A 23,783-nucleotide genomic window follows, 5' to 3' on the forward strand; every position below is an offset into this window, starting at 1 on the left:
GAGTTACTCCAGTATTTTGTGTCTATCTTCGATCCAAACCAGCATCTGCAGTTCCTTCCTACACATTTTGTCCAGGATTATTGGATGGATTATGGGGTTTTGACGTCTCTCTTTCTGTGTGCGTGTGTGTGTGTGTGTGTGTGTGTGTGTGTGTGTGTGTGCGTGTGTGTGCGTGTGTGTGCGTGCGTGTGTGTGCGTGTGTGCGTGTGTGTGTGTGTGCGTGCGTGTGTGTGTGTGCGTGTGTGCGTGCGTGTGTGTGCGCGTGTGTGTGTGCGTGTGTGTGTGTGTGCGTGCGTGTGTGGGTGTGCATGTGTGTGTGTGTTTGTTTTGCAGATGGGTCCAGCACAGGCCTACAACAGCCAGTTCATGAACCAGCAGGGCCAGCGTGGCCCCTCCACCATACAGGGCAGCATCAACCCTGGAGCGATGGGTTCGGGGATGACCCCTAGCAGCATGAGTGGGCCCCCCATGCCCATCAGCCAGCCCCGGCCGCCGGGCATGAACCCCGTCTTCACCGCGCACGGCCAGAGGGTGGCACAGCAGGGGTACCCCGCCCCAAGACCAACGCAGCAGATGCCCATGCAAGGGGTGAAGAGGCCGTACCCGGGTGAGGTGAGCAGCGACAGAGCACGAACAAGCTGGGGGGGGGGGGGGGGTCCAGAACCAGGGGTCACAGGGTAAGAGCAACGGGTTGGCCATCTTGGACTGAGGTGAGGAAAAACCTTTTCACCCGGAGCGTTGTGAACCTGTGGAATTCTCTGCCACAGAGGGCAGTGGAGGCCAATTCACTGGGTGTTTTCAAGAGAGAGTTAGATTTAGCTCTTAGGGCTAATGGAATCAAAGGGTATTGGGAGAAAGCAGGAACAGGGTACTGATTTTGGATGATCAGCCATGATCATATTGAACGGCAGTGATGGCTCGAAGGTGATACTCCTGCACCTATTGTTCTCTGTTTTTCTGTTTCTATAGAGGACGAAGGGTGTTACATTGACTGTCACTAATAAGACATTAGTTTAGTTTATTGTCATCTGTACCGAGGTACAGTGAAAAGCTTCTGTCCAGCCAGCGGAAAGGACAACACATGATTACAATCGAGCCATTCACAGTGTACAGATACATGACAAGGGAATAACATTTAGTGCAAGGTAATGCCAACAAAGTCCGATCAAGGGTAGTCCGAGGGCCTTCTGAAATAAAGAGACTCCGTGTGCAGTCCAACCACAGCTCTCTGTAGGTTGTAGCAAGGGTCCCCAATTCTCACTTTCCATTCCTCCTGCAGTTAAGTCCAACATCCCACTGCCCACTAATTACCTGCTCTTCCCACTTTGACAAATCTTTGGCATTTCATCCTCAGATTACCCTGGGTATCACCATTCCTAATCTCACACTACGTATATACAATCCAGCTTTATGATTGACCAGACCAAAGTGGACAACCTCACATTTCCCCCATATATTTTTTTCCGTTTTGTTTTAGTTTATTGTCACGTGTACCAATAGACAATAGACAATAGGTGCAGGAGTAGGCCATTCAGCCCTTCGAGCCAGCACCGCCATTCAATGCGATCATGGCTGATCACTCTCAATCAGTACCCCGTTCCTGCCTTCTCCCCATACCCCCTCACTCCGTACAGTGAAAAGCTTTTGTTGCGTGCTAACCAGTCAGCAGGAAGATAACACATGATTACAATCGAGCCATTTACAGTGTATAGGTACACGATAAAGGGAATGACGTTTAGTGCAAGGTAAAGTCCAGTAATGTCTGAACAAAGTTGGGAAGAAACTGTCCCTGAATCTGGAGTGTATAGATACTCGATAAGGAAATAAGGTAAAGCCAGCAAAGAATAGTCTGAGGTATCACAACATGCTGGAGTAACTCAGCGGGTCAGGCAGCATCTCTGGAGAGAAGGAATGGGTGACGTTTCAGGTCGAGACCCTTCTTCAGACCCGCGTTGACCAAAGTGCTGTACATCAGTGCAGGTACTAAAAAAGAACATACAATAGCACACAGACCTAACAACACAGACATAAACAGTTCACGGCGCCCCCTCAGAGGGCCTCAAACGCTAGGGAATAGAAGTAGGTTTTGAGCCTGGACTTGAAGGAGTCGATGGAGGTGGCAGTTCTGACGGGGAGAGGGTTCACATCTTGATGGGAATGGGGAGTGGATACCACATCTTGGTATACTAAACCCTCCTCCTTTATCCCCTGCCTCTTATCCTGTCTGAACCGCATGCAGATTGTCTGTTGTTCTCCTCCCGGACTACTTTGCTGCCCGTTTTTGTTCTGTGTCGGGGCGAGTGATAAAGAGCCCTCACACTGCCTCTGTGTCCCTGCAGCCAAGCTACGGAGCCCAACAGTATGGACCAAGCAGCCAGTTCAGCAGTCAGGCTGGGCAGTACCCCGCTGCCAACTCCCAGAGGCCCATCACATCACCCAGTTACGTAGGCCAGAGGATGCCGGGCCAGCAAAGCACAGGCCAGTACCCACCACCCCCTGTTAACATGCCTCAGTATTACAAGGTAAGCACCCTTCTGTTGATCCGTATTTGGTTTATCTCTGTGCTTGAGTTGAATTGGACATTGACTGTCATTTGCTTGTCTCTTCCAAACCCACAACTCCAACAGGCAGAACAGTTCAATGGACAGAACAGTAGCTTTGCTGGAAGTGGATATACGTACAGTCAGAGCAGCCTGAATGGGGTAAGTACTGGAGAGAGGGGAAGCTCCCTCTACATGTCTTGTTTATGCAGCTTCTGAATCCAGCTGTAGGCCTCACCGTCTTGTCTGCCCCGTTCACCCTCCCACTGAACCAGAGACTGTCTCTTGGCGCTTGATATCAGTGCACTCCATTACACAGCGGCTCCAGATGCAGCAGGGTGGTGCAGCGGGTAGAGCCGCTGCCTCACGGCTTCAGAGGCCCGGGTTCGATCCTGACCTCCGGTTGCTGTCTGTGTGGAGTTTGCACGTACTCACTGTGACCGCATGGGTGCTCCAGTTTCCCCCCCACATCCCAACGGGTTGCAGATTAATTGGTTAATTGGCCTCTGTGAATTGCCCCTAGTGCGCACGGAGTGGGATAACGTACTGTAGAACTGATGTAAATGGGCGTTCAATGGTTGGTGTGGACTTAGTGAGCAGAAGGCCCTGTTTCCATGTGGTGTCTTTAAACTAAACCTAACTAAACTGCATAACACAGTAAATGATTCAAATGGAATGTAAGATTCCAGTTGTTTACAACTAGAGTTGTGTTCAGTTTGGGTTCATTCTTTAACTGCCAACATTTATTTTTCATAGAAATTTCATTCAGAGGCACACGGGGCAGAAAATACTAGTTCACAAACACACACACACAGAGTGGTGCAGTAACTCAGCGGGTCAGGCAGAGTCTCTGGAGCACATGGGTAGGCAAGGTCTTTAGGCCGGGATGCCTGAAGAAAGAACCTGACCTGAAATGTCACCTATCCATGTTCTCCAGAGATGCTGCCTGACCCGCTGAGTTACTCCAGCACTCTGTGAAACGTCACCTATCCATGTTCTCCAGAGATGCTGCATGACCCGCTGAGTTACTCCAGCACTCTGTGAAACGTCACCTATCCATGTTCTCCACAGATGCTGCCTGACCCGCTGAGTTACTCCGGCACTCTGTGAAACGTCACCTATCCATATTCTCCACAGATGCTGCCTGACCCGCTGAGTTACTCCAGCACTTTCTGGGTTTTTTTCCCCAATATCATTCGGGAATCTGAATTGGGAAAGAGGCAAAGCTGTTTAAGATTTACATTCACACAACTGGCCCACCACAACCCCACACTTCTCACTGAATGGCCGTTGCCGGACCTGATTGAGATGTTCCCACCTCCCACCAGGACCCTTCATTGTCAAACCAGAGTCCTGGCTTTACTGTAGCCCACCCTTGGCAGCCGGGGTTAGTAAAACCAGTTTGGATGTTGGACAAACATACCTCACTGTCCCTCCTCCATGCTCCACCCTCACCTCCCTCACCTTCCACATTCTCATACTACATATTCCAAAGATGTTGCCTGAAGATTGGAGGACCATCAAATTTAACAGGGCGGCTCGGTAGCGCAGCGGTAGAGTTGCTGCCTCACAGCGCCAGATACCCCAGTTCAATCCTGAATACGGGCGCTGTCTGCATGGAGTTTATACGTTTCCCCATGACCTGCGTGGGTTTTCTCCGAGATCTTTGGTTTCCTCCCACACTCCAAAGAGGAACAGGTTTGTAGGTTAATTGGCTTGGTGTAAATGTAAAATTGTCCCAAGAGTGTTTAGGGTAGTGTTAGTGTGCGGGGATCGCTGGTCGGTGCAGTAACGGTGGGCCGAATGGCCTGTTTCCTCACTGTATCTCTAAACTAAACTAAACAGAAAATGATTGTCCTCTGGGTTTCATTTTGCACATTGAGTGCATTTTGGCCAGGACATCCAAACAGAAGTTTACAAACCCACCTCCCACATTTAGCTGATTTTCATGCTAAACCTGAAGGATGGGTGATATTATTCAGCCTGGTATCAATAGACAATAGACAATAGACAATAGGTGCAGGAGTAGGCCATTCAGCCCTTCGAGCCAGCACCGCCATTCAATGCGATCATGGCTGATCACTCTCAATCAGTACCCCGTTCCTGCCTTCTCCCCATACCCCCTCACTCCGCTATCCTTAAGAGCTCTATCCAGCTCTCTCTTGAAAGCATCCAACGAACTGGCCTCCACTGCTTTCTGAGGCAGAGAATTCCACACCTTCACCACTCTCTGACTGAAAAAGTTCTTCTTCATCTCCGTTCTAAATGGCCTACCCCTTATTCTTAAACTGTGGCCCCTTGTTCTGGACTCCCCCAACATTGGGAACATGTTTCCTGCCTCTAATGTGTCCAATCCCCTAATTATCTTATATGTTTCAATAAGATCCCCCCTCATCCTTCTAAATTCCAGTGTATACAAGTCTAATTTCTCCAGCCTTTCAACATACGACAGTCCCGCCATTCCGGGAATTAACCTAGATACCTAGTGTATCTTCCCCAGAGGATTTGATTCGGGTTATTCCCAGTAGGAATTAAGAAAATCAAGAGTGTTTAATTGTGTATCAACAACAGAACAATGAAATTCATACCTGCAGCTGCTCAACAGGCCTGTAAACACAATGTACGTAGATAACAACATAAATCAAACAAAGTTCCGGTCAATTAATAACCCCGATCCTTGGTCCTTTGTACAACCACAGAAGTCCATAGTCCACAGTTGAGGTTAGTGTTGTGAAGCGTTCAAGGGCCTGATGGTTTTGGGAATGGGTTATTATTCGACCTGGTGGTCACGGTTTTCAGACCCCTGTGCCTTCTCCCAGATGATGGATTGCAAAAAGATGGCCACGTAAATCTGCAGCAAACATTGTCAATCCAGTCACTCCCATCACTCCTCCTGGGACCTCTTTGCCCATCCCCACGATGGCCATTTTGAACCATGTAAACATCACCCATTCAGACACTCACTCTTTCTTGCTGTTTTGTTTCTGATTCATACGTTGACACAAGAGGAGACTAACAGTTTTTATTGAACATAAACTAAATATTTAAAGCTTTTGCATGGTTGTGTATGCATCTCATTGCACCACTAAATCATTCAGGTAGGTATATTACTCCTGGGTTTATATCTGTAATATTTCCTACAAATCACTGCTGGTGATTTTATTTTTGGAACCTAAAAATATATTTTGCATGCTATTGTTGCTTCTGTCTCTTGACATGTTTCATTCACTGATGATGATCACTTTACTGGGAGTTCCACTTGTAAATGAATCCATTATCTCAGTGAGTGCGATTGTTTTCCAATGCTGTCAACAATGGTTAGAGTGGTTGTGCAGTCCAGGATGAACTATGATCCAGAGACACAAGGAACTGCAGATGCTGCGATCGTGAGCAAAACGCTAAGTGCTGGAGGACCCCAGCGGGTCAGGCAGCATCTGTGGAGGGAATGGACAGGTTGACGTTTTGGGTCAGGACCCATCTTCTGGAGGCTGAAGGTGTCATTTTGGGTCAGGACCCTTCTTCAGACTTGAAGAACGGTCCCAACCCAAAACAAGACTCTATTCCCCCCACCCCCCACCCACCCCACCCACCCCCCCCCCCCCCCCACCCTACCCTCCCTCTTACTCTGCCTGATGCACTGAGTTCCTCCAGCACTTTGTGTTTTCCTCATGAACTGTAACGCAAGGGAGTTGTGAAGTATAGACGTGAATGGAGGGATGGCAAAAGATTTATTTGTTCGGTAACGTTGATCCATCAAGTTGCTCTACAAGGGTTGAACTTCGACTCGCAGATCCATGTCACCAGATAAAAAATATCTTAGTACGTGCCTAGCATTTTGGACATTTATTTTGGTCTCGTTGAGTTACTGGTACTTTTTGAACCACAGCTTAAATTCTCTGAACATAATCCTTTCCCTCTAACTTGGCGAGTTTCATTGTTCCCAGTTCATAATCATCGTTTTTTGTTTCCAATTGACATACAGTCTCTCCACATCAACATGTTCCCAACCCGAACATTTTTGCTTTTCATACACCCATGTTTATTACTGCCCCGACACTCCTTGGAAAGTGAACCAAATATAACCTTAGTATGTGGGAATACACTGGCCTGCTGACAGGGTTCCCTTATGCTTTATTGATTACTTTTTCTAAAGGTTATGTCACGTACAGAAAGCAATGACTTTGCTTTAGCTAGGCTTTAACAATGTTGAGAAGAGCAAATTTTTGCAGTACAGTAAACCTGCCAATTCTGTTTTTCATTACTAATCAACACAATAATTGGAAACGTCCCATCCTCTTGTGATCGCTGACTGCCTGGTAGTGTCCTCTCTGTCTCTCCATCACAAATGCTGGGAGTGGAAAAGAAAGCAAAGTAAGATTACATTGTTCTTACTGACCCTACTCCACACATTAGACAAAAATAAACTGCTTTTAAAAGAAAACTTTTTTTGTTAATTAAACAAATTGACGGCTGATATCTGTTCAGTTACATAGCTGACATTTTTCAACCACCTTTGAGTATTAATATTTCCAAAAGAATGTATTGATAGTAATTTTCTAGATGTTTAAACTATTTTTGAACAATTGGAGAGGGGTTGTGACTTCTAGAGAAGGATATTGGGTTAAGGATGACCATGATGGGAATAAAACTGTTTCGTCCACAGTGTCTCAGAATGAAGGTCTAATCCACTAGGAGACTTTGGAAGATAGGTTCCCCTATCTCCAGGGTTGGGAACAAGTGGAGATGGAGGGCCAACTTTCCTTGAAACATCTCTCACGTTATCTGGGGTTTCTGGGGAAGATATAGTCGTGGATCAGGTTTCTTGTGAAATGATGTCCCTCTGATCTTCCTGGGATGTTCTCACCACCCTTTGGTTAAAAAAGAAAAGATGTTTGTTTGCCCACTGGTAGGAAGATCTCAGTGTAATGGTTGAAGATGGTCAAGGATTTGAAGATGGGTCAAGATTCAGAGATCAGGGGAAAGTTTCAAAGTGGAGCTGGGGTTGATGTGAAGATCTCATATCAATGAGGAGGGAGAACTTGTACGAGAGTCTTCCTGGAACTCAGAAGCAAGAAACTGAAATACAGAGGTCTAGATCAGTGCTTCTTAAACTGGTGAATGGTTCACCCAAGCATGAATGAAACTAGAGGGGTTGCATGAACGGTGAATGACTTAATATAGATAACAGGGGCGAAAAAGAAGAAAATTACCCCAAAAAACATAAGAAAATGTCGAGTGTGAATGAAATTTTGTGATAAAGACTCACGGGTGAAAGAGTTTAAGAAGCACTGGTCTAGATAAAAAAAACTTTGCATGCTCAGGGATTCATTTAGTCAGTTCAAAAACTTTAAAAAAAAGATAATTTATTTATGTTTTTAACCGCCACACTTCACGATGCAGAAGCCATCCAGTTGAGACAACCCCTTAAAATTCAAGCATCAAGAAATTCCATGGTCAATACCGAAATAGTTCCACTTGCATATTGGGGGGTTGCGAACAGAAGTTGAAGTGGTTGGTCTCACTGTGCCAAGTGCAGTCTCAGGCAGTGGAATGTTGCTAGGTCTGAAATGTTTCTCCTCTCCAGCTGACTATGCTATAATTGGAGTGCGATTAATGGGAGTGGGTCCACTTTATAATGGATTGTACTGTTAGACACCAGCTTGTCCATAGTGGATGGTGGCCAGTTGTGAATGACTGGGGAAAGGTTCAATTCCACCCAATAAAGTAGCTTACTCTTATGACTGAACAAAATCGACTGTTGACAAGATTTTGGAAACTGCAAAGATTCAATCATAGTTTGAGTGGATTAAAATGTGTTAACTTCTCTGCATGATATGATAATTGACTACCGCCATGCTGCATGAAAGTGCATGCGATTCCAGTGAAGCATTGCACCTCCCCGTCACTGTTCTCTTTTCTCTTTTAGCCCCCGAGGTCTGTGGCAGGTTATCCACATTCTCCTGTTCCGGGAAACCCCACTCCACCTATGACTCCAGGAAGCAGTATCCCATCATACCTGTCTCCGAACCAGGACGTTAAGCCTCCGTTCCCACCTGACATTAAACCCAACCTGAGCTCATTGCCTCCACCACCTCCTCCAAGTGAGTTAGACAACAACAACGACGGTGCAAAATAATTTTGGAAAGCAGAGTTTGCAATGCAATGGAAATCTCACCTCCTTTGTTGCACTTCATCGTACATAACTATTAACCGTTGTCAAACCTCAGTGAGAAATAAATTTATAACCACGATCACCAGGTGTAATGAATACCTGGAACAATTTTCCAAGCAGATGAATGATAAATTGGTGTTCAAAGATATTGGAAAATTCCATTAATCCGGCGCTGTTATGATTTTGGGGGGGGTGGCAGATTATTTTATGGACATTTCGATGTTACTTCTATTAATTTATCAATAAACCCACTGTGTTTAAAAGGAGTTTGAAGGGAGGGTAGTTCAGTGGAGCAGCGGTAGAGTTGCTGACTTACAGCACCAGGGACCCGGGTTCTATCCTGACTACGGGTGCTGTCTGTGCAAAGTTTGTATGTTCTCCGTGTGACTGCGTGGGTTTTATACGGTTGCTCCGGTTTCCTCCTGCACTCCAAAGACGTACAGGTTTGAAGGTTGATTGACTTCGGTAAAATTGCCCCTAGTTTGTAGGATGTGGAATTGGGATAACATAGAACTAGTGGTTGGCACAGACTCGGTGGGCCGAAGGGCCTGTTTCCCATGCTAATCCTGCTCATGGTCTAATTCTGCTCCTATAAACTCTTATCAATTCCCTCCTCCTTGAGCGGCACGGTGGCGCAGCAGTAGAGTTGCTGCCTTACAGCGAATGCAGCGCCGGAGACTCAGGTTCGATCCTGACTACGGGCGCCGTCTGTACGGAGTTTGCACGTTCTCCCCGTGACGTGCGTGGGTTTTCTCCGAGATCTTCGGTTTCCTCCCACACTCCAAAGACGTACAGGTTTGTAGGTTAATTGGCTGGGCAAAAATGTAAAAATTGTCCCCAGTGGGTGTAGGATAGTGTTAGTGTGCGGGGATCGCTGGGCGGCGCGGACCCGGTGGGCCGAAGGTCCTTTTTCCGTGCTGTATCCCTAAATCTAAATCTAAGGGTTGAAATGTATAAAGGTTATCGGGTTATTTCGGTTGTTTGTGTAACGTAGTTTTCCCAGTCTTGGGACATTGGTAATTCTTTTAAATCTCACTCAGCCTAGCCTGCCGGTGCTTTGACCTGGTTAGGAGCTTGATGTGTAAACAGTGAATCCCTTGTGACGATACGATTTGCTGTACCGCAGATACTAAAGGGAAAGTTGACACTTTCTCTCCCTCTTTGGTCGCAGCGACCGACGAGCTGCGACTGACCTTCCCGGTGAGGGATGGTGTGGTGTTGGAACCCTTCCGGCTGGAACACAACCTGGCTGTCAGCAACCACGTCTTCCACCTCCGCCAGTCCGTGCATCAGACCCTGATGTGGAGGTGAGTCTCAGCCCAACATGGCGCTCTTTTATGATTTTATGATTTCACCAGATCACTCTTATGATCACTCTTATGATTTCGCCAGATTGATCCCTGGGATGGCAGGACTTTCATATGAAGAAAGACTGGATAGACTGGGCTTGTACGCGCTGGAATTTAGAAGACTGAGGGGGGATCTTATTGAAACATATAAAATTCTAAAGGGGTTGGAGAGGCTAGATGCGGGAAGATTGTTCCCAATGTTGGGGAAGTCCAGAACCAGGGGTCACAGCTTAAGGATAAGGGGGAAGTCTTTTAGGACCGAGATGAGAAAACATTTCTTCACACAGAGAGTGGTGAGTCTGTGGAATTCTCTGCCACAGAAGGTAGTTGAGGCCAGTTCATTGGCTATATTTAAGAGGGAGTTAGATGTGGCTTTTGTGGCTAAAGGGATCAGGGGGTATGGAGAGAAGGCAGGTACGGGATACTGAGCTGGATGATCAGCCATGATCATATTGAATGGCGGTGCAGGCTCTAAGGGTTGAATGGCCTACTCCTGCACCTATTTTCTATGTTTCTATGAGGGTGCCATTTTTATTTTGCGGATTATTGAATGTTACTCCTATTAATCTATCAATAAACCCACTGTGTTTAAAAGGGGTTTGCAGGGAGGGCAGTTCAGTGGCGCAGCGGTAGAGTTGCTGCCTCACAGCGCCAGGGACCCGGGTTCGATCCTGACTACGGGCGCTGTCCCCTGCAGAGTTTGTACGTTCTCCCTGTGACCGCGTGGGGTTTCTCCGGGTGTTCCGGTTTCCTCCCACACTCCAAAGATGTACAGGTTTGAAGGTTAATTGGCTTCGGTAGAATTGCCCCTCGTGTGTCGGATGTGGAATTAGGATAACGTAGAACTAGTGGTTGGCACAGACTCGGTGGGCCGAAGGACCTGTTTCCACGCTGATTCTGCTAATGGGCTATTCCTGCTCCTATATATAACTTATAAACTTCAAACCCGTGCAACATTATGGACGGCTACCTGCCCCTTTTCCGGGGTTACGTCCGATTAAGGAATATGTGCGGGGCAAGTTTTTTCACACAGAGAGTGGTGGGGGCCTGCAAGTGGTGGCAGATATGATAGTGGTGGCAGATATGACCAGGGGTGGTGGTGGTGGCAGATATGATAGTGGCGTTTAAGAGGATTTCAAATAGGCACATGGGTGTGCAGAGACTGGATATGGACCGGGGGGCAGGCAGAGGAGATTAGTTTGTCTTGGCATCATGTTCATCACGGACACCATGGGTTGACGTGCACGTTCCTGCTTTGTAGTCATCTTTGTTCTGCGGTCCACTTGCATTGACCAGAACAGACAACAGTGGAGGCCAAGTCATTGGACATTTTTAAGACAGAGAAAGATGCATTCTTGATTAGTATGTGTGTCGGGTGACTAGTTTGGGGAGAAGGCAGGGGGAGAATGGGGTTGTGAGGGAGAGATAGATCAGCCGTGATTGAATGGCGGAGTGGACTTGATGGGCCGAATGGCCTAATCCTGCTCCTATCACATAAACGTATGAACACACGGCATCCCATTTCAGGTCTGACCTGGAGCTTCAGTTCAAATGCTACCACCATGAAGACAGGCAGATGAACACCAACTGGCCAGCATCTGTCCAGGTCAGTGTGAATGCCACGCCCCTCACCATCGAACGAGGGGACAACAAGACATCCCACAAGCCCTTGCATCTGAAGCACGTCTGCCAACCAGGGAGGAACACCATCCAGATCACGGTCACTGCCTGTTGCTGTGTAAGTGCATACTTTTCTTACGCACCTGTCTTAGAGTCATAGAGCTGAACAGCATGGAAACAGGCCCTTCGGCCCAACTTGCCCACACCGGCCACCTAGTCCCACCTACCAAACCTGTCCTATCCATGTACCCGTCTTAAAAGTTGCGACAGTCCCTGCCTCAACTACCTCCTCTGGCAGCTCGTTCCATACACCCACCACCCTCTGAGTGAAAAAGTTACCCCTCAAATTCTTATTAAATCTTTCCCCCCTTCGCCTTAAACCTATGTCCCCCGGTTCTCGATTCCCTTACTGTAGGCAAGAGACTCTGCGTCGACCCGATCCATTTCTCTCATGATTTAATACCCCTCTATAAGATCACCCCTCATCCTCCTGCGCTCCAAGGAACAGAGTCCTAGCCTGCTCAATCTCCCTGTAGCTCAGGCCCTCTGGTCCCCAATGTACAGTGAAATTCTTTATTTTTGCATCTAATACAGTAAAATCGGATTCTATGAGTCTGTGTAGTGCTGGGGGGTTGGAATGGCCACCTCCTGCTTCTCCATCTCGTGAACCTGGTCACTTGCCCTTCCAAGACTGTAAGAAATTGCAGCCCAGACCATCACACAAACCAACCTCCCTTCCATTGACTCCATCTACACCTCGCATTGCCTCGGCAAGGCCAGCAGCATCATCAAGGACCAGTCGCACCCCGGCCACTCCCTCCTCTCCCCTCTCCCATCAGGCAAGAGGTACAGAAGTGTGAAAACGCACACCTCCAGATTCAGGGGCAGTTTCTTCCCAGCTGTTATCAGGCAACTGAATCATCCCACCACAACCAGAGAGCAGTGCTGAACTACTATCTACCTCATTGGTGACCCTCAGACTATCCTTGATCGGACTTTGCTGGCTTTACCTTGCACTAAACGTTATTCCCTTATCATGTATCTGTACACTGTAAACGGCTCGATTGTGATCATGTATTGTCTTTCCGCTGACTGGTTAGCGCGCAACACTGAACCTCGGTACACGTGACACTAAACTGAACTCAAACTCAACTCATCCTCTCACCAGCACTCTCAAGGGGAATTGGTGATGAGCAATAAATATGTCCTTGCAAATATTCCACAAGGGATTAAAAAGATACATTTATTTATTTGAATACGAAGCTTTGTGGCTCCTCTAAATTCTAAACAAACAAAGCTGCACATTCTCAAATGTATATAAGGCAGCCTCAAATAACGATGCTAAAGTAAGTTAGAGAGGAGATAAACGGGCAATGCTTCTGTCACTGAAGCACGGTGTGCACATTATAGTTACCAGTTTATTTTATTTTATTGGTGCAGCACCCTCTCCTCCCGCCCATCCCCCCCCTCTCCCCCCTTTCCCCTACCCCATCCCCCCTCTCCCCTTCTCCACTCCCCCACCCACATCCCCCCTACCTCCCTTCCCCACTCTCCCCTCCCCCTTCCCCACTCCCCATTCCCCCTCCCCCTTCCCCATCCCCCCTCTCTCCCTTCCCCCTCTCCCATCCCCCCACCCCCTTCCCCACTCCCCCATCCCCCCTAACCCCCTTCCCCACTCCCCACTCTCCCCTCCCCAACACCCCCAGCTCACCCTTCCCCCTCCCCATCCCCCCTCTCTCCCTTCCCCCTCTCCCATCCCCCCACCCCCTTCCCCACTCCCCCATCCCCCCTAACCCCCTTCCCCACTCCCCACTCTCCCCTCCCCATCACCCCCAGCTCACACTTCCCCCTCCCCATCCCCCCTTCCCCACTCCCCCATCCCCTATCCCCCCTACCCCCCCTCTCTTCCCCTTCCCCACTCTCCCCTCCCCAACTCCCCCCTCCCCTCCCTCCACCCTGACTCCCTCCTTCCTCCCCCTCTCTCCACTTCCTTCCTCCCCTCTCCCACTCCCCCCGTCCTCCCTTCCCTCCCCTACCCCCCTTCCACTCCACCCCCCTCAACCCCCCTTATCCTCCCCCCTCCCTCCATCTGCCCCCTCCCTCCCCTCCTCCCTCCCTCCCTAGGTGATAGATTTAAACTTTAAAATGTGAATAACTTTACAAATATAACACCGATTTCAATGAAACTTCTTCCATTAGCACCAAAGGGACGACGGTGAGTAAGGTGGGCCTAAAACTATCGCGCTATCGTGTACCGTCTTGGCTGTAGTTCAGGAACAAACAAACGAGAGTTTTACTATATAGATCGTGTAGTCTCTGGGGAAGTTGTCTAACAACCTGAGGACACTCTAATCTCTGCTGGAGATAGTGTAGTCTCTGGGGAACTTGTCTAACAACCTGAGGACACTCTAATCTCTGCTGGAGATGAGACTGATGCTGCCCTGACCAACCTTGTGTGATGTCTTCCTTCAGTCGCACCTGTTCGTACTGCAGTTGGTGCACAGACCGTCAGTCCGATCCGTCCTCCAAGGCTTGCTGAAGAAGAGGCTTCTACCCGCCGAACACTGCATCACAAAAAGTAGGTTCCTGCAGCTGCGATTCCTGTTCTTCTGAATGAAAGACGCAGCGTAGAAACAGGTCCGCCCGAGTCCACACCGACCGTCGATCGTCCGCTCCCACTGCGTCCGTGTTATCCCACTCTCTCATCCACTCCTTACGCGCAAGGGGCGATTTACAGAGGGACCAGTAAACTACACACTGTACAAATCTTTGAGATGTGGGAGGAAACCCAAACGGTCGCAGGAAGCACGTGCAAACCCCACACAAATAACACCGGAAGTCAGGATCGAACCCGGGTCTCTGGCGCTGTGAGGCAGCGGCTTTAGCAGCCCTGGTAAAACAACACTCAAAGGCTAACATGGTTCTGGGAGGGACTCCCACCTGCAGCTGGACTTCCAGAGCAGTGGCACTTAATTGAAAAATAATTGCTGAAATCCTTGGGCATTGCTGGCAGGGAGATCGTTGAAGCGACTGGGCTTGTATACGCTGGAATTTAGACGGATCAGAGGAGATCTTATTGAAACGTATAAGATTATTAAGGGGTTGGACACGCTAGAGGCAGGAAACATGTTCTCGATGTTGGGGGAGTCCAGAACCAGGGGCCACAGTTTAAGAATAAGGGGTAGGCCATTTAGAACGGAGATTAGCAAAAACTTTTTCACCCAGAGAGTTGTAAATCTGTGGAACTCTCTGCCTCAGAAGGCAGTGGAGGCCGATTCTCTGAATGCATTCAAGAGAGAGGTAGATAGAGCTCTTAAGGATAGCGGAGTCAGGGGGTATGGGGAGAAGGCAGGAACGGGGTACTGATTGAGAATGATCAGCAGCGATCACATTGAATGACGGTGCTGGCTCGAAGGACTGATTGGCGTACTCCTGCACCTATTAGACAATAGACAATAGGTGCAGGAGGAGGCCATTTGGCCCTTCAATGTGATCATGGCTGATCATTCTCAATCAGTACCCCATTCCTGCCTTCTCCCCATACCCCCTAACTCTGCTATCTTTAAGAGCTCTATCCAGCTCTCCCTTGAATGCATTCAGAGAATTGGCCTCCACTGCCTTCTGAGGCAGAGAATTCCACAGATTCACAACTCTCTGACTGAAAAGGTTATTCCTCATCTCAGTTCTAAATGGCCGACCCCTTACTCTTAAACTGTGGCCCCTTGTTCTGGACTCCCCCAACATTGGGAACATGTTTCCTGCCTCTAACGTGTCCAACCCCTTAATAATCTTATACGTTTCGATAAGATCCCCTCTCATCCTTCTAAATTCCAGTGTATACAAGCTTGTCTATTGGGCCGTCGGCTAAGCTGGGTGTAAGGGGGTGCTGCATGTTTGTCTCGGCCTGAGGCACCAATTAAACCCTTGCCTTCCGTCTCGTTAACCAGTAAAGAGGAACTTCAGCAGCGTGGCAGCATCGTCCGGCGGGGCCACATTGAACGGGGAGGACGGAGTGGAGCAGACGGCCATCAAGGTGTCTCTGAAGTGTCCCATCACCTTCAGGAGGATTCAACTTCCAGCAAGAGGCCATGATTGTAAACATGTACAGGTAACCAAATCCCACCCTCTTGCCCCTTAGTGTCTGTGTGTGTTGGAAGGAGGGATGTTTTAGCCAGGGATTGATTTCTATCATAACCAGCATAATCCTATTTGTAAATATCTGCATTGTAAATATTCCAGTCTGAAGAGGGGTCTCGACCCGAAACGTCACCCATTCCTTCTCTCCAGAGATGCTGCCTGTCCCGCTGAGTTACTCCAGCATTTTGTGTCGACCTTCGATTTAAACCAGCATCTGCAGTTCTTTCCTACACCTATTTGTAAAGTGTTTTTTTTTGTTGGATTGAAAGATGCAGCCTGGAAACAGGCCCATCAGCCCGTCTAGTCCATGCCAGCCAATCGATCACCCGTTCACACCAGCTCTGTGTTATCCACTCCCGACACACCAGGGACAATTCGCAGAGGGCCAATGAACCCACAAACCCACACATCTTTGGGGTGTGGGAGGAAACCAGAGTACCCAGAGAAAACCCACACGGTCCCAGGGAGAACATGCAAACTCCGTACAGACAGCACCCGTTGTCAGGATCGAACCCGGGTCTCTGTGAGGCAGCAACTCTACCAGCAGCAGTACTGTTTGTTTAAAGGATTATACGAAGGACTGAAAATGAGCTTTATAGACAATAGGTGCAGGAGGAGGCCATTCGGCCCTTCGAGCCTGTACGCACCACCATTCAATGCGATCATGGCTGATCATTCTCAATCAGTACCCCGTTCCTGCCTTCTCCCCATACCCCCTGACTCCGTTATCCTTAAGAGCTCTATCTAGCTTTCTCTTGAATGCATTCAGAGAATTGGCCTCCACTGCCTTCTGAGGCAGAGAATTCCACAGATTTACAACTCTCTGACTGAAAAAGCTTTTCCTCATCTCCGTTCTAAATGGCCTACCCCTTATTCTTAAACTGTGGGCCCTGGTTCTGGACTCCCCCAACATTGGGAACATGTTTCCTTCCTCTAACATGTCCAACCCCTTAATAATCTTATATGTTTCGATAAGATCCCCTCTCATCCTTCTAAACTCACATCCGGAATCTTGGAATCATCCTTGATCAAACCCTCTCCTTCGACAAACACATCAAACACATCACAAAGACAGCCTTCTTCCACCTCAAAAACATTGCCCGTCTCCGTCCATCCCTCTCCTCCACAGCTGCAGAAACCCTCATCCACGCCTTCATCACCTCCCGTCTGGACTACTGCAACAGCCTCCTCTATGGCGCACCCTCAAAAATCATCAATAAACTTCAATACATTCAAAACTCCGCTGCCCGTCTACTCACACACACCTCGATCCGTGACCATATCACCCCCGTCCTTTATAAACTCCACTGGCTCCCCATCCCCCAGAGAATCCAGTACAAAATCCTCCTCATAACCTACAAAGCCCTCCATAACCTGGCCCCATCCTACCTGACCGACCTCCTCCACAGGCACACTCCCACCTGCACCCTCTGCTCTGCCGCTGCCAATCTCCTATCCCCCCACATCCGGACTAAACTCAGATCCTGGGGGGACAGGGCTTTCTCCATCGCTGCTCCCACCCTATGGAACTCACTACCCCAAACCGTTAGAGACTCCCCCACACTCACCACATTCAAAACATCGCTGAAGTCTCACCTGTTCAGTACTGCCTTCAACCACTGAAGGTCACCTCACCTACTGTCTCCTTTCTCTGTTCATTTATTTATTTACTTATTTATCTATTTATTAATTTCCCTATGTTCTCAAAATCTCTGTAAAGCGTCTTTGAGTATACGAAAAGCGCTATATAAATAAAATGTATTATTATTATTATTATTATTATACAAGCGTAGCCGCTCCAGTCTTTCAACATAGGACAGTCCCGCCATTCCGGGAATTATTTTGAACCTAAATTTGTGGTTGGGGTTTGACTACATGGAAGCTATACTACTGAAGATGTGCTGATGGGCTTAACATGGTTAATGCTCCAGGCACTGCACAGAGTTAGAATACATAGACCATGTCACAGTACAACAAGATGTCCTTTGGCCCACCTGTGTTTGTGCCGAACATCAACCGAGATTAATTGGGATTCTCCATTGTGTTGTTTTGCACTATTATTCTTTCTTTCTTTTTATGTGTGTGTGTGTGTGTGTGTGCACACACTCATACATGCACATAAAAACAATGAAAAAAACCACAATGGAGAAATCCCTATAATTATACATATATATAAATATATGCAAATCCACACACACTGGTTTCATTTGTTTTCGTTTATTATAGAAACATAGAAAATTAGAAAATAGGTGCAGGAGTAGGCCATTCGGCCCATCGAGCCAGCACCGCCATTCAATGTGATCATGGCTGATCATCCAAAATCAGTACCCCATTCCTGCTTTCTCCCCATATCCCTTGATTCCGTTAGCCCTAAGAGCTACATCTAGCTGTTGTTAGACTGTTTATATTGTTACTGTGTACTATGATTACATATTCTGTTGTACTGCTGCATGTAAGAATGTTGTTGTTCTACCTGGTACATATGATAATGAAACACTCCTGATTCTTGACCCTTCTGTTTCCCTGCTACCACAGTGCTTTGATTTGGAATCATACCTACAGCTGAACTGTGAGAGAGGAACCTGGCGATGTCCTGTATGCAAGTAAGTGAAGATACTTACACCTTGAGAAATGTTCGCCATTGACCATGGGCTCTGCTCTGGGATGGTGTTACCAATGTTGCTTGGTTGTATTTAACCAATTTCATTAAGTGGGACATAATGAGACCCGACATTACATTCTTGTGGGCTGCATTTGTTTCTTAAATCACCCCTTAAAATCGAATGTCAGTGTCAGTCCAGTGTCAGCTGATTGCTGTCATTGTGCACAATGATAGACCTCCCACTGTTATTACAGAACTCTCACTGTTGTAATGACTTCAGAGATGCAATGCTGAGGCTCTACAAGGCGCTGGTCAGGCCGCATTTTGAGTACTGTCAGCAAATTTGGGTCCCCATATCGGAGGAAGAATGTGCTGTCTCTGGAGAGGGTCCAGAGGAGGTTTACAAGAATGATTCCAGGAATGAGTGGGTTAACCTATGATGAGCGTTTGACAGCACTGGGCCTGTACTCGCTGGAGTTTAGAAGGTTGAGGGGGAGCCTCATTGAAACTTACAGAACAATGAAAGGCCTGGATAGAGTGGATGTGGAGAGGATATTTCCACTGGTGGGAGAGTCTATGACCAAAGGTCACAGCCTCAGAATTAAAGGACGCTCTTTTAGAAAGGAGGTGAGGAGATATTTCTTTAGTCAGAGGGTAGTTAATCTGTGGAACTCATTGCCACAGAGGGCTGTGGAGGCCAAGTCAGTGGATATTTTTAAGGCAGAGATAGACAAATTATTGATTAGAACGGGTGTCAAGGGTTCTGGGGAGAAGGCAGGAGGATGGGATTAGGAGGCAAAGATCAGCCATGATTGAATGGCGGAGTGGACTCGATGGGCTGAATGGCCTCATTCTACTCCTATAACGTGAACTTGTTATTTCTGCTAAATGTCCTACAGAGATGTGGCTCTGCTTTATATTGGAACTTCTGGGATTTAGTCCCATTGAAATCAGTGATACTAATATTTGTGGGGAAAAAATACAAACTGCTGGAGTAACTCAGTGTGACAGGCAGCATCTCTGTAGAACATGGATAGGTAACGTTTCAGGTTAGAACCCTTCACCTGTCCACGCTCTCCAGGGATGCTGCCTGTCCTGCTGAGTTACTCTAGCATTTAGTGTTACTCCAGCATTTACAGTTCCGTGTGCCCAGGCTAAATTTTGGAATTGGTGTATGGCACATTAAGCAAACAAGATCCGATTACAACCTCATGTCTTTATTCATCTTCATAAGTCATAAGAGCAGAATTAGGCCATTCAACCCATCGAGTCCACTCCGCCATTCAATCACGGCTGCTCAATCTTTCCTTCTCAACCCCATTCTCCTGCCTTCTCCCCATAACCCCTGACACCTGTACTAATCAAGAATCTATCAATCTGCGCATTAAAAATATCCACTGACTTGGCCTCCACAGCCGTCTGTGGCAATGAATTCCACAGACTCACCGCCCTCTGGCTTAAGAAATTCCCCCTCATCTCCTTTTTAAAGCTACATCATAAAATGAGTGGACTTTCCTCAGGATAAATTGGTTCAATTAGCATTCAAATTTTTGAAGAATTAGCAGAATTCTGTATTTACTCGTGAAAATTCCTCTGTTTCAGCTATGTATGTCATTCACCAACCTCCTCTGGCAGCTTGCTCCATACACCCACTGCCATCTGTGTGAAAAATGTCACCCCTCAGGTTCCTATTAAATCTTTCCCCCCTCACATTAAATCTATGTCTTCTGGTTCTCGATTCCACTTCTCTCGGCAAGAGTCTTTGTGTGTCTACCCAATCTATTCGTCTCATGATTTTATACTTCCACTTTTAAATTCCCCAGTTACTTTCTCTCCAGATCAATGCTTCTACAAGTCAGCTGTGAGTCCAATCATGTCAAACTTTTCTGTGCCCACATTTTCTACTAATTGTAAACCCTTCCAGCAATGGAAACAATTTCTGCCATTCCCCCTTACCCTCTCAAAGTTATATTGGCTGGGGAACCTTTAAATGATTGCTGAAAATATAGTTTCAGAATAACGATTCTGCTTTCAAAGAGTTATTAATAATTATTTTCACTTACAACAGTAAAACAGCACTCCTGGAAGGTCTTGAAGTGGACCAATATATGTGGAGCATCCTTTCCAATATACAAAAGTAAGTTTGATCTCGATTCCTTATGTTTCTTGCAACCTGTGTGTATTCAGATATGTGTAAACAAATGTGCATGTGTTTTATTTCAAACTAGACCAAGTGGACCCGTTGGGCCCATATCTCTCCAGTATTATCATATCATATATTATACAGCTGGAAACAGGCCTTTTCGGCCCTCCAAGTCCGCGCCGCCCAGCGATCCCCGTACATTAACACTATCCTACACCCACTAGGGACAATTTTTACATTTACCCAGCCAATTAACCTACATGCCTGTACGTCTTTGGAGTGTGGGAGGAAACCAAAGATCTCGGAGAAAACCCACGCAGGTCACTGGGAGAACGTACAAACTCCTTACAGTGCAGCACCCGTAGTCAGGATCGAACCTGAGTCTCCGGCGCTGCATTCGCTGTAAAGCAGCAACTCTACCGCTGCGCTACCGTGCCGCCCTTCCCCTTCCCCCCTTCCTCCTCCTCCCTCACCCTCCCTCCTCCCCTCCCCCTCCCTCCTCCTCCCTCCCTCCTCCTCCCTCCCTCCTCCCCTTCCTCTCCCCTCCGCCCCCTCCTCCTCCCTCCCCTTCCATTCCCCTCCTCCCTCTCCCTTTCCCTCCTCCCCTCCCCCTCCCTCTCCCCTCCCCTTCCCCTCCCCCCCACTCCATCCCCCTCAACACCCCTTATCCTCCCTCCTCCTCCCCCCCCCCTCCCTCCCTTGGAGATAGATTTAAACTTTAAAAATATAACACCGATTTCAGAAACTTCTTCCATTAGCACCAAAGGGACGACGGTGAGTGAGGTGGGGCCTAAAATTGTCACTCTATCGTGTACCGTTTTGGCTGTAGTCCTGGAACAAACAAACAAACAAACGAGAGTTTTAGTGTGTAGATAATGACGTCTCTGTATCATGAATCCCATTTTTTAATTACAAGTAAGTCTGTTTGTGCTCATTCAGCTTGTGCGATGTTTGTTTTCTGTGGAGTGATGTTGGTGATACTCTGCATTTCCCTTTTAAGTATACGGTTTGCATTGCCTCTTTAAGAGGTCTGAATCTTATATGGAGTCTTCCCAATCCTTTGGGATTGGCAATGAAGAAACACAGTAAAGTCTAACTTGTCGGTAGACACAAAATGCTGGAGTAACTCAGCGAGTCAAGCAGCATCTCGGGAGAGAAGGAATGGGTGACGCCTCGGGTCAAGACCCTTTTTCAGTCCTTCTCTCCCTCGATGCCGCCTGACCCGCTGAGTTACTCCAGCATTTTGTGTCTACCTTCGATTTAGACCAGCATCTGCAGTTTTTTTCCTACAAAGTCTAACTTGTGCTCCATAAAATCGGAGTAATGAATCACAAATATGTGGGGTGACCCCATTGGAGTTGATATGTTCCACTGGAGAGACTGAGAAGTTACATACTTAGAAGTTTTGTACCTTGGCCAGAACTACTATATCTCATTTCTCTGCTTCATTCTTCAAATTCCCAACATCTCAGTCATCTACACTCCTAAGTCGAGGTGTTACTGCCTCTTCCAATTCCTGGCACTAAGGCAGAAGATCCAAGTTCATTGTAGGCATTGGACTCTGGAAATGTTTTGCTGCAATGCTGAGAAATCCTGCATGCTGATAGCTTTCTCATTTCCCTTCCAGTTATATTAGTGTTTAGGGGTGCCAACGATCTCACTCCCAAATAAGGGACAAGGTAACATCCACGCCCCACGTGACCTCACCCAGCCAGCGGCCACATGTGCCCCCTCCACCAATGGCGGCCGCCCAGGCCGGGAGGTGGGTTGCTATGCAACCTCCGTCAGGCGGCGCCCGGGCCTACACTGTCCAGACCTGCAGCGGCCCCCGAGCCTAGACTGTCCGGACTGACACTGTCTGGACCTACACTGTCCGGGCCTACACTGTCCGGACCTACACTGTCCGGGCCTACACTGTCCGCGCCTACACTGTCCGCGCCTACGGCGTCCGGGCCTACGGCGTCCGGGCCTACACTGTCCGGGCCTACAATGTCCGGGTCTACACTGTCCGGGCCTACACTGTCCGGACGTACACTGTCCGGGCCTACAGCGTCCGGGCCTACAGGGCCCTCCCCCCCGGGCCTAATACAGGACAAGGTCAGTCCCATACGGGACAAACCAATTTTGCCCAAAATACGGCATGTCCTGGCTAATACGGGACAGTTGGCAACCCTACTTGTGTTTGACCGGTGTTCGTGTCTAGGATTGTCTGAGCTGCTGCTCACTGCACTGCGCTACAATCATAAACCTACACCAGAATTAAAAATCTGGATGCAAACAAAACCTTTGCACTGTTTCTCGAGTACAGGTGACAATAATAAACCTCAAACCAAGCGTGAAATGGCTATTGTCTATTGTCTATTGAAATGGCAATTGGTTACTATATAGGACATCATTTTACAGCCCAGGCATTTTCCAAATGGAAGCATATATTTTAATATGTAGGGAAAAAAACTGCAGATGCTGGTTTAAATCGAAGGTAGACACAAAATGCTGGGGTAACTCAGTGGGTCAGGCAGCATCTTGGGAGAGAAGGAATGGGTGACGTTTTGGGTCTTGCCACGAAACGTCACCCATTCCTTCTCTCCAGAGATGCTGCCTGACCCACTGAGTTACTCCAGCATTTTGTGTCCGCCATATATTTTGATATTTGGGTATCGCTGGTGGTTAGTTAACTCTTGTTTATTTTTGGCACCTCCTCAGCTCTGAATTTGAAGAGGTCACCATTGACCCAACCTGCAGCTGGAGGCCATTCCCACTGAAGTCCGACATTCACATCAAGGATGACCCTGATGGGCCTCTGTCCAAGAGGTTCAAGACAATGAGCCCCAGCCAAATGATAATGCCCAACGTGATGGAGATGATCGCGGCCCTTGGGCCGGGCCCGTCGCCCTACCTGTCCCTCCCTCCGCCACCAGGAGGCAATAGCGGCAATGAGTACGGCAATCCAGGTAGGTGTAGTCTAGTTTAGAGATACAGTGCGGAAACAGGTCCCACCGGCCAGCGATCCCCTGAACACTAACATCGTCCGACACACACTAGGGCCTATTTACATTTATACCGACCGGCGCCAATTAACATGCAAAACCGTACGTTTGGAGTGTGGGAGGAAACCAGAGAACCCAGAGAAAACCCACGTGGTCACGGGGAGAACGTACAAACAAGCACCCGTAGTCAGGATCGAACCCGGGTCTCTGGCACTGTTACACTACCGCTGCGC

General features: G+C 47.9%; 1 protein-coding gene across 12 annotated transcripts in view; it reads left to right on the forward strand.

Moving 5' to 3' along the window:
• The window catches only part of zmiz1a (zinc finger, MIZ-type containing 1a), a 334,001-nt gene that overhangs the window by 296,529 nt on the left and 13,689 nt on the right, over positions 1 to 23,783 (forward strand). For 8 of the 12 annotated variants that reach the window (XM_078428564.1, XM_078428557.1, XM_078428555.1 and 5 more), the window contains 12 exons: positions 334 to 612; positions 2,340 to 2,522; positions 2,628 to 2,702; positions 6,861 to 6,911; positions 8,467 to 8,641; positions 9,839 to 10,019; positions 11,589 to 11,799; positions 14,154 to 14,259; positions 15,629 to 15,789; positions 18,354 to 18,421; positions 20,489 to 20,557; positions 23,267 to 23,514. In XM_078428564.1, coding sequence (XP_078284690.1) covers positions 334 to 612; positions 2,340 to 2,522; positions 2,628 to 2,702; positions 6,861 to 6,911; positions 8,467 to 8,641; positions 9,839 to 10,019; positions 11,589 to 11,799; positions 14,154 to 14,259; positions 15,629 to 15,789; positions 18,354 to 18,421; positions 20,489 to 20,557; positions 23,267 to 23,514 — 1,807 coding nt within the window. The remainder of the gene's footprint in view (positions 1 to 333; positions 613 to 2,339; positions 2,523 to 2,627; positions 2,703 to 6,860; positions 6,912 to 8,466; positions 8,642 to 9,838; positions 10,020 to 11,588; positions 11,800 to 14,153; positions 14,260 to 15,628; positions 15,790 to 18,353; positions 18,422 to 20,488; positions 20,558 to 23,266; positions 23,515 to 23,783) is intronic. The other 4 variants (XM_078428562.1, XM_078428563.1, XM_078428560.1 and 1 more) reach the window with 3 other exon arrangements.

The sequence above is a fragment of the Rhinoraja longicauda genome, chromosome 35 (assembly GCF_053455715.1).
Source record: "Rhinoraja longicauda isolate Sanriku21f chromosome 35, sRhiLon1.1, whole genome shotgun sequence".
NCBI classification, from domain to species: Eukaryota; Metazoa; Chordata; class Chondrichthyes; order Rajiformes; family Arhynchobatidae; genus Rhinoraja; species Rhinoraja longicauda.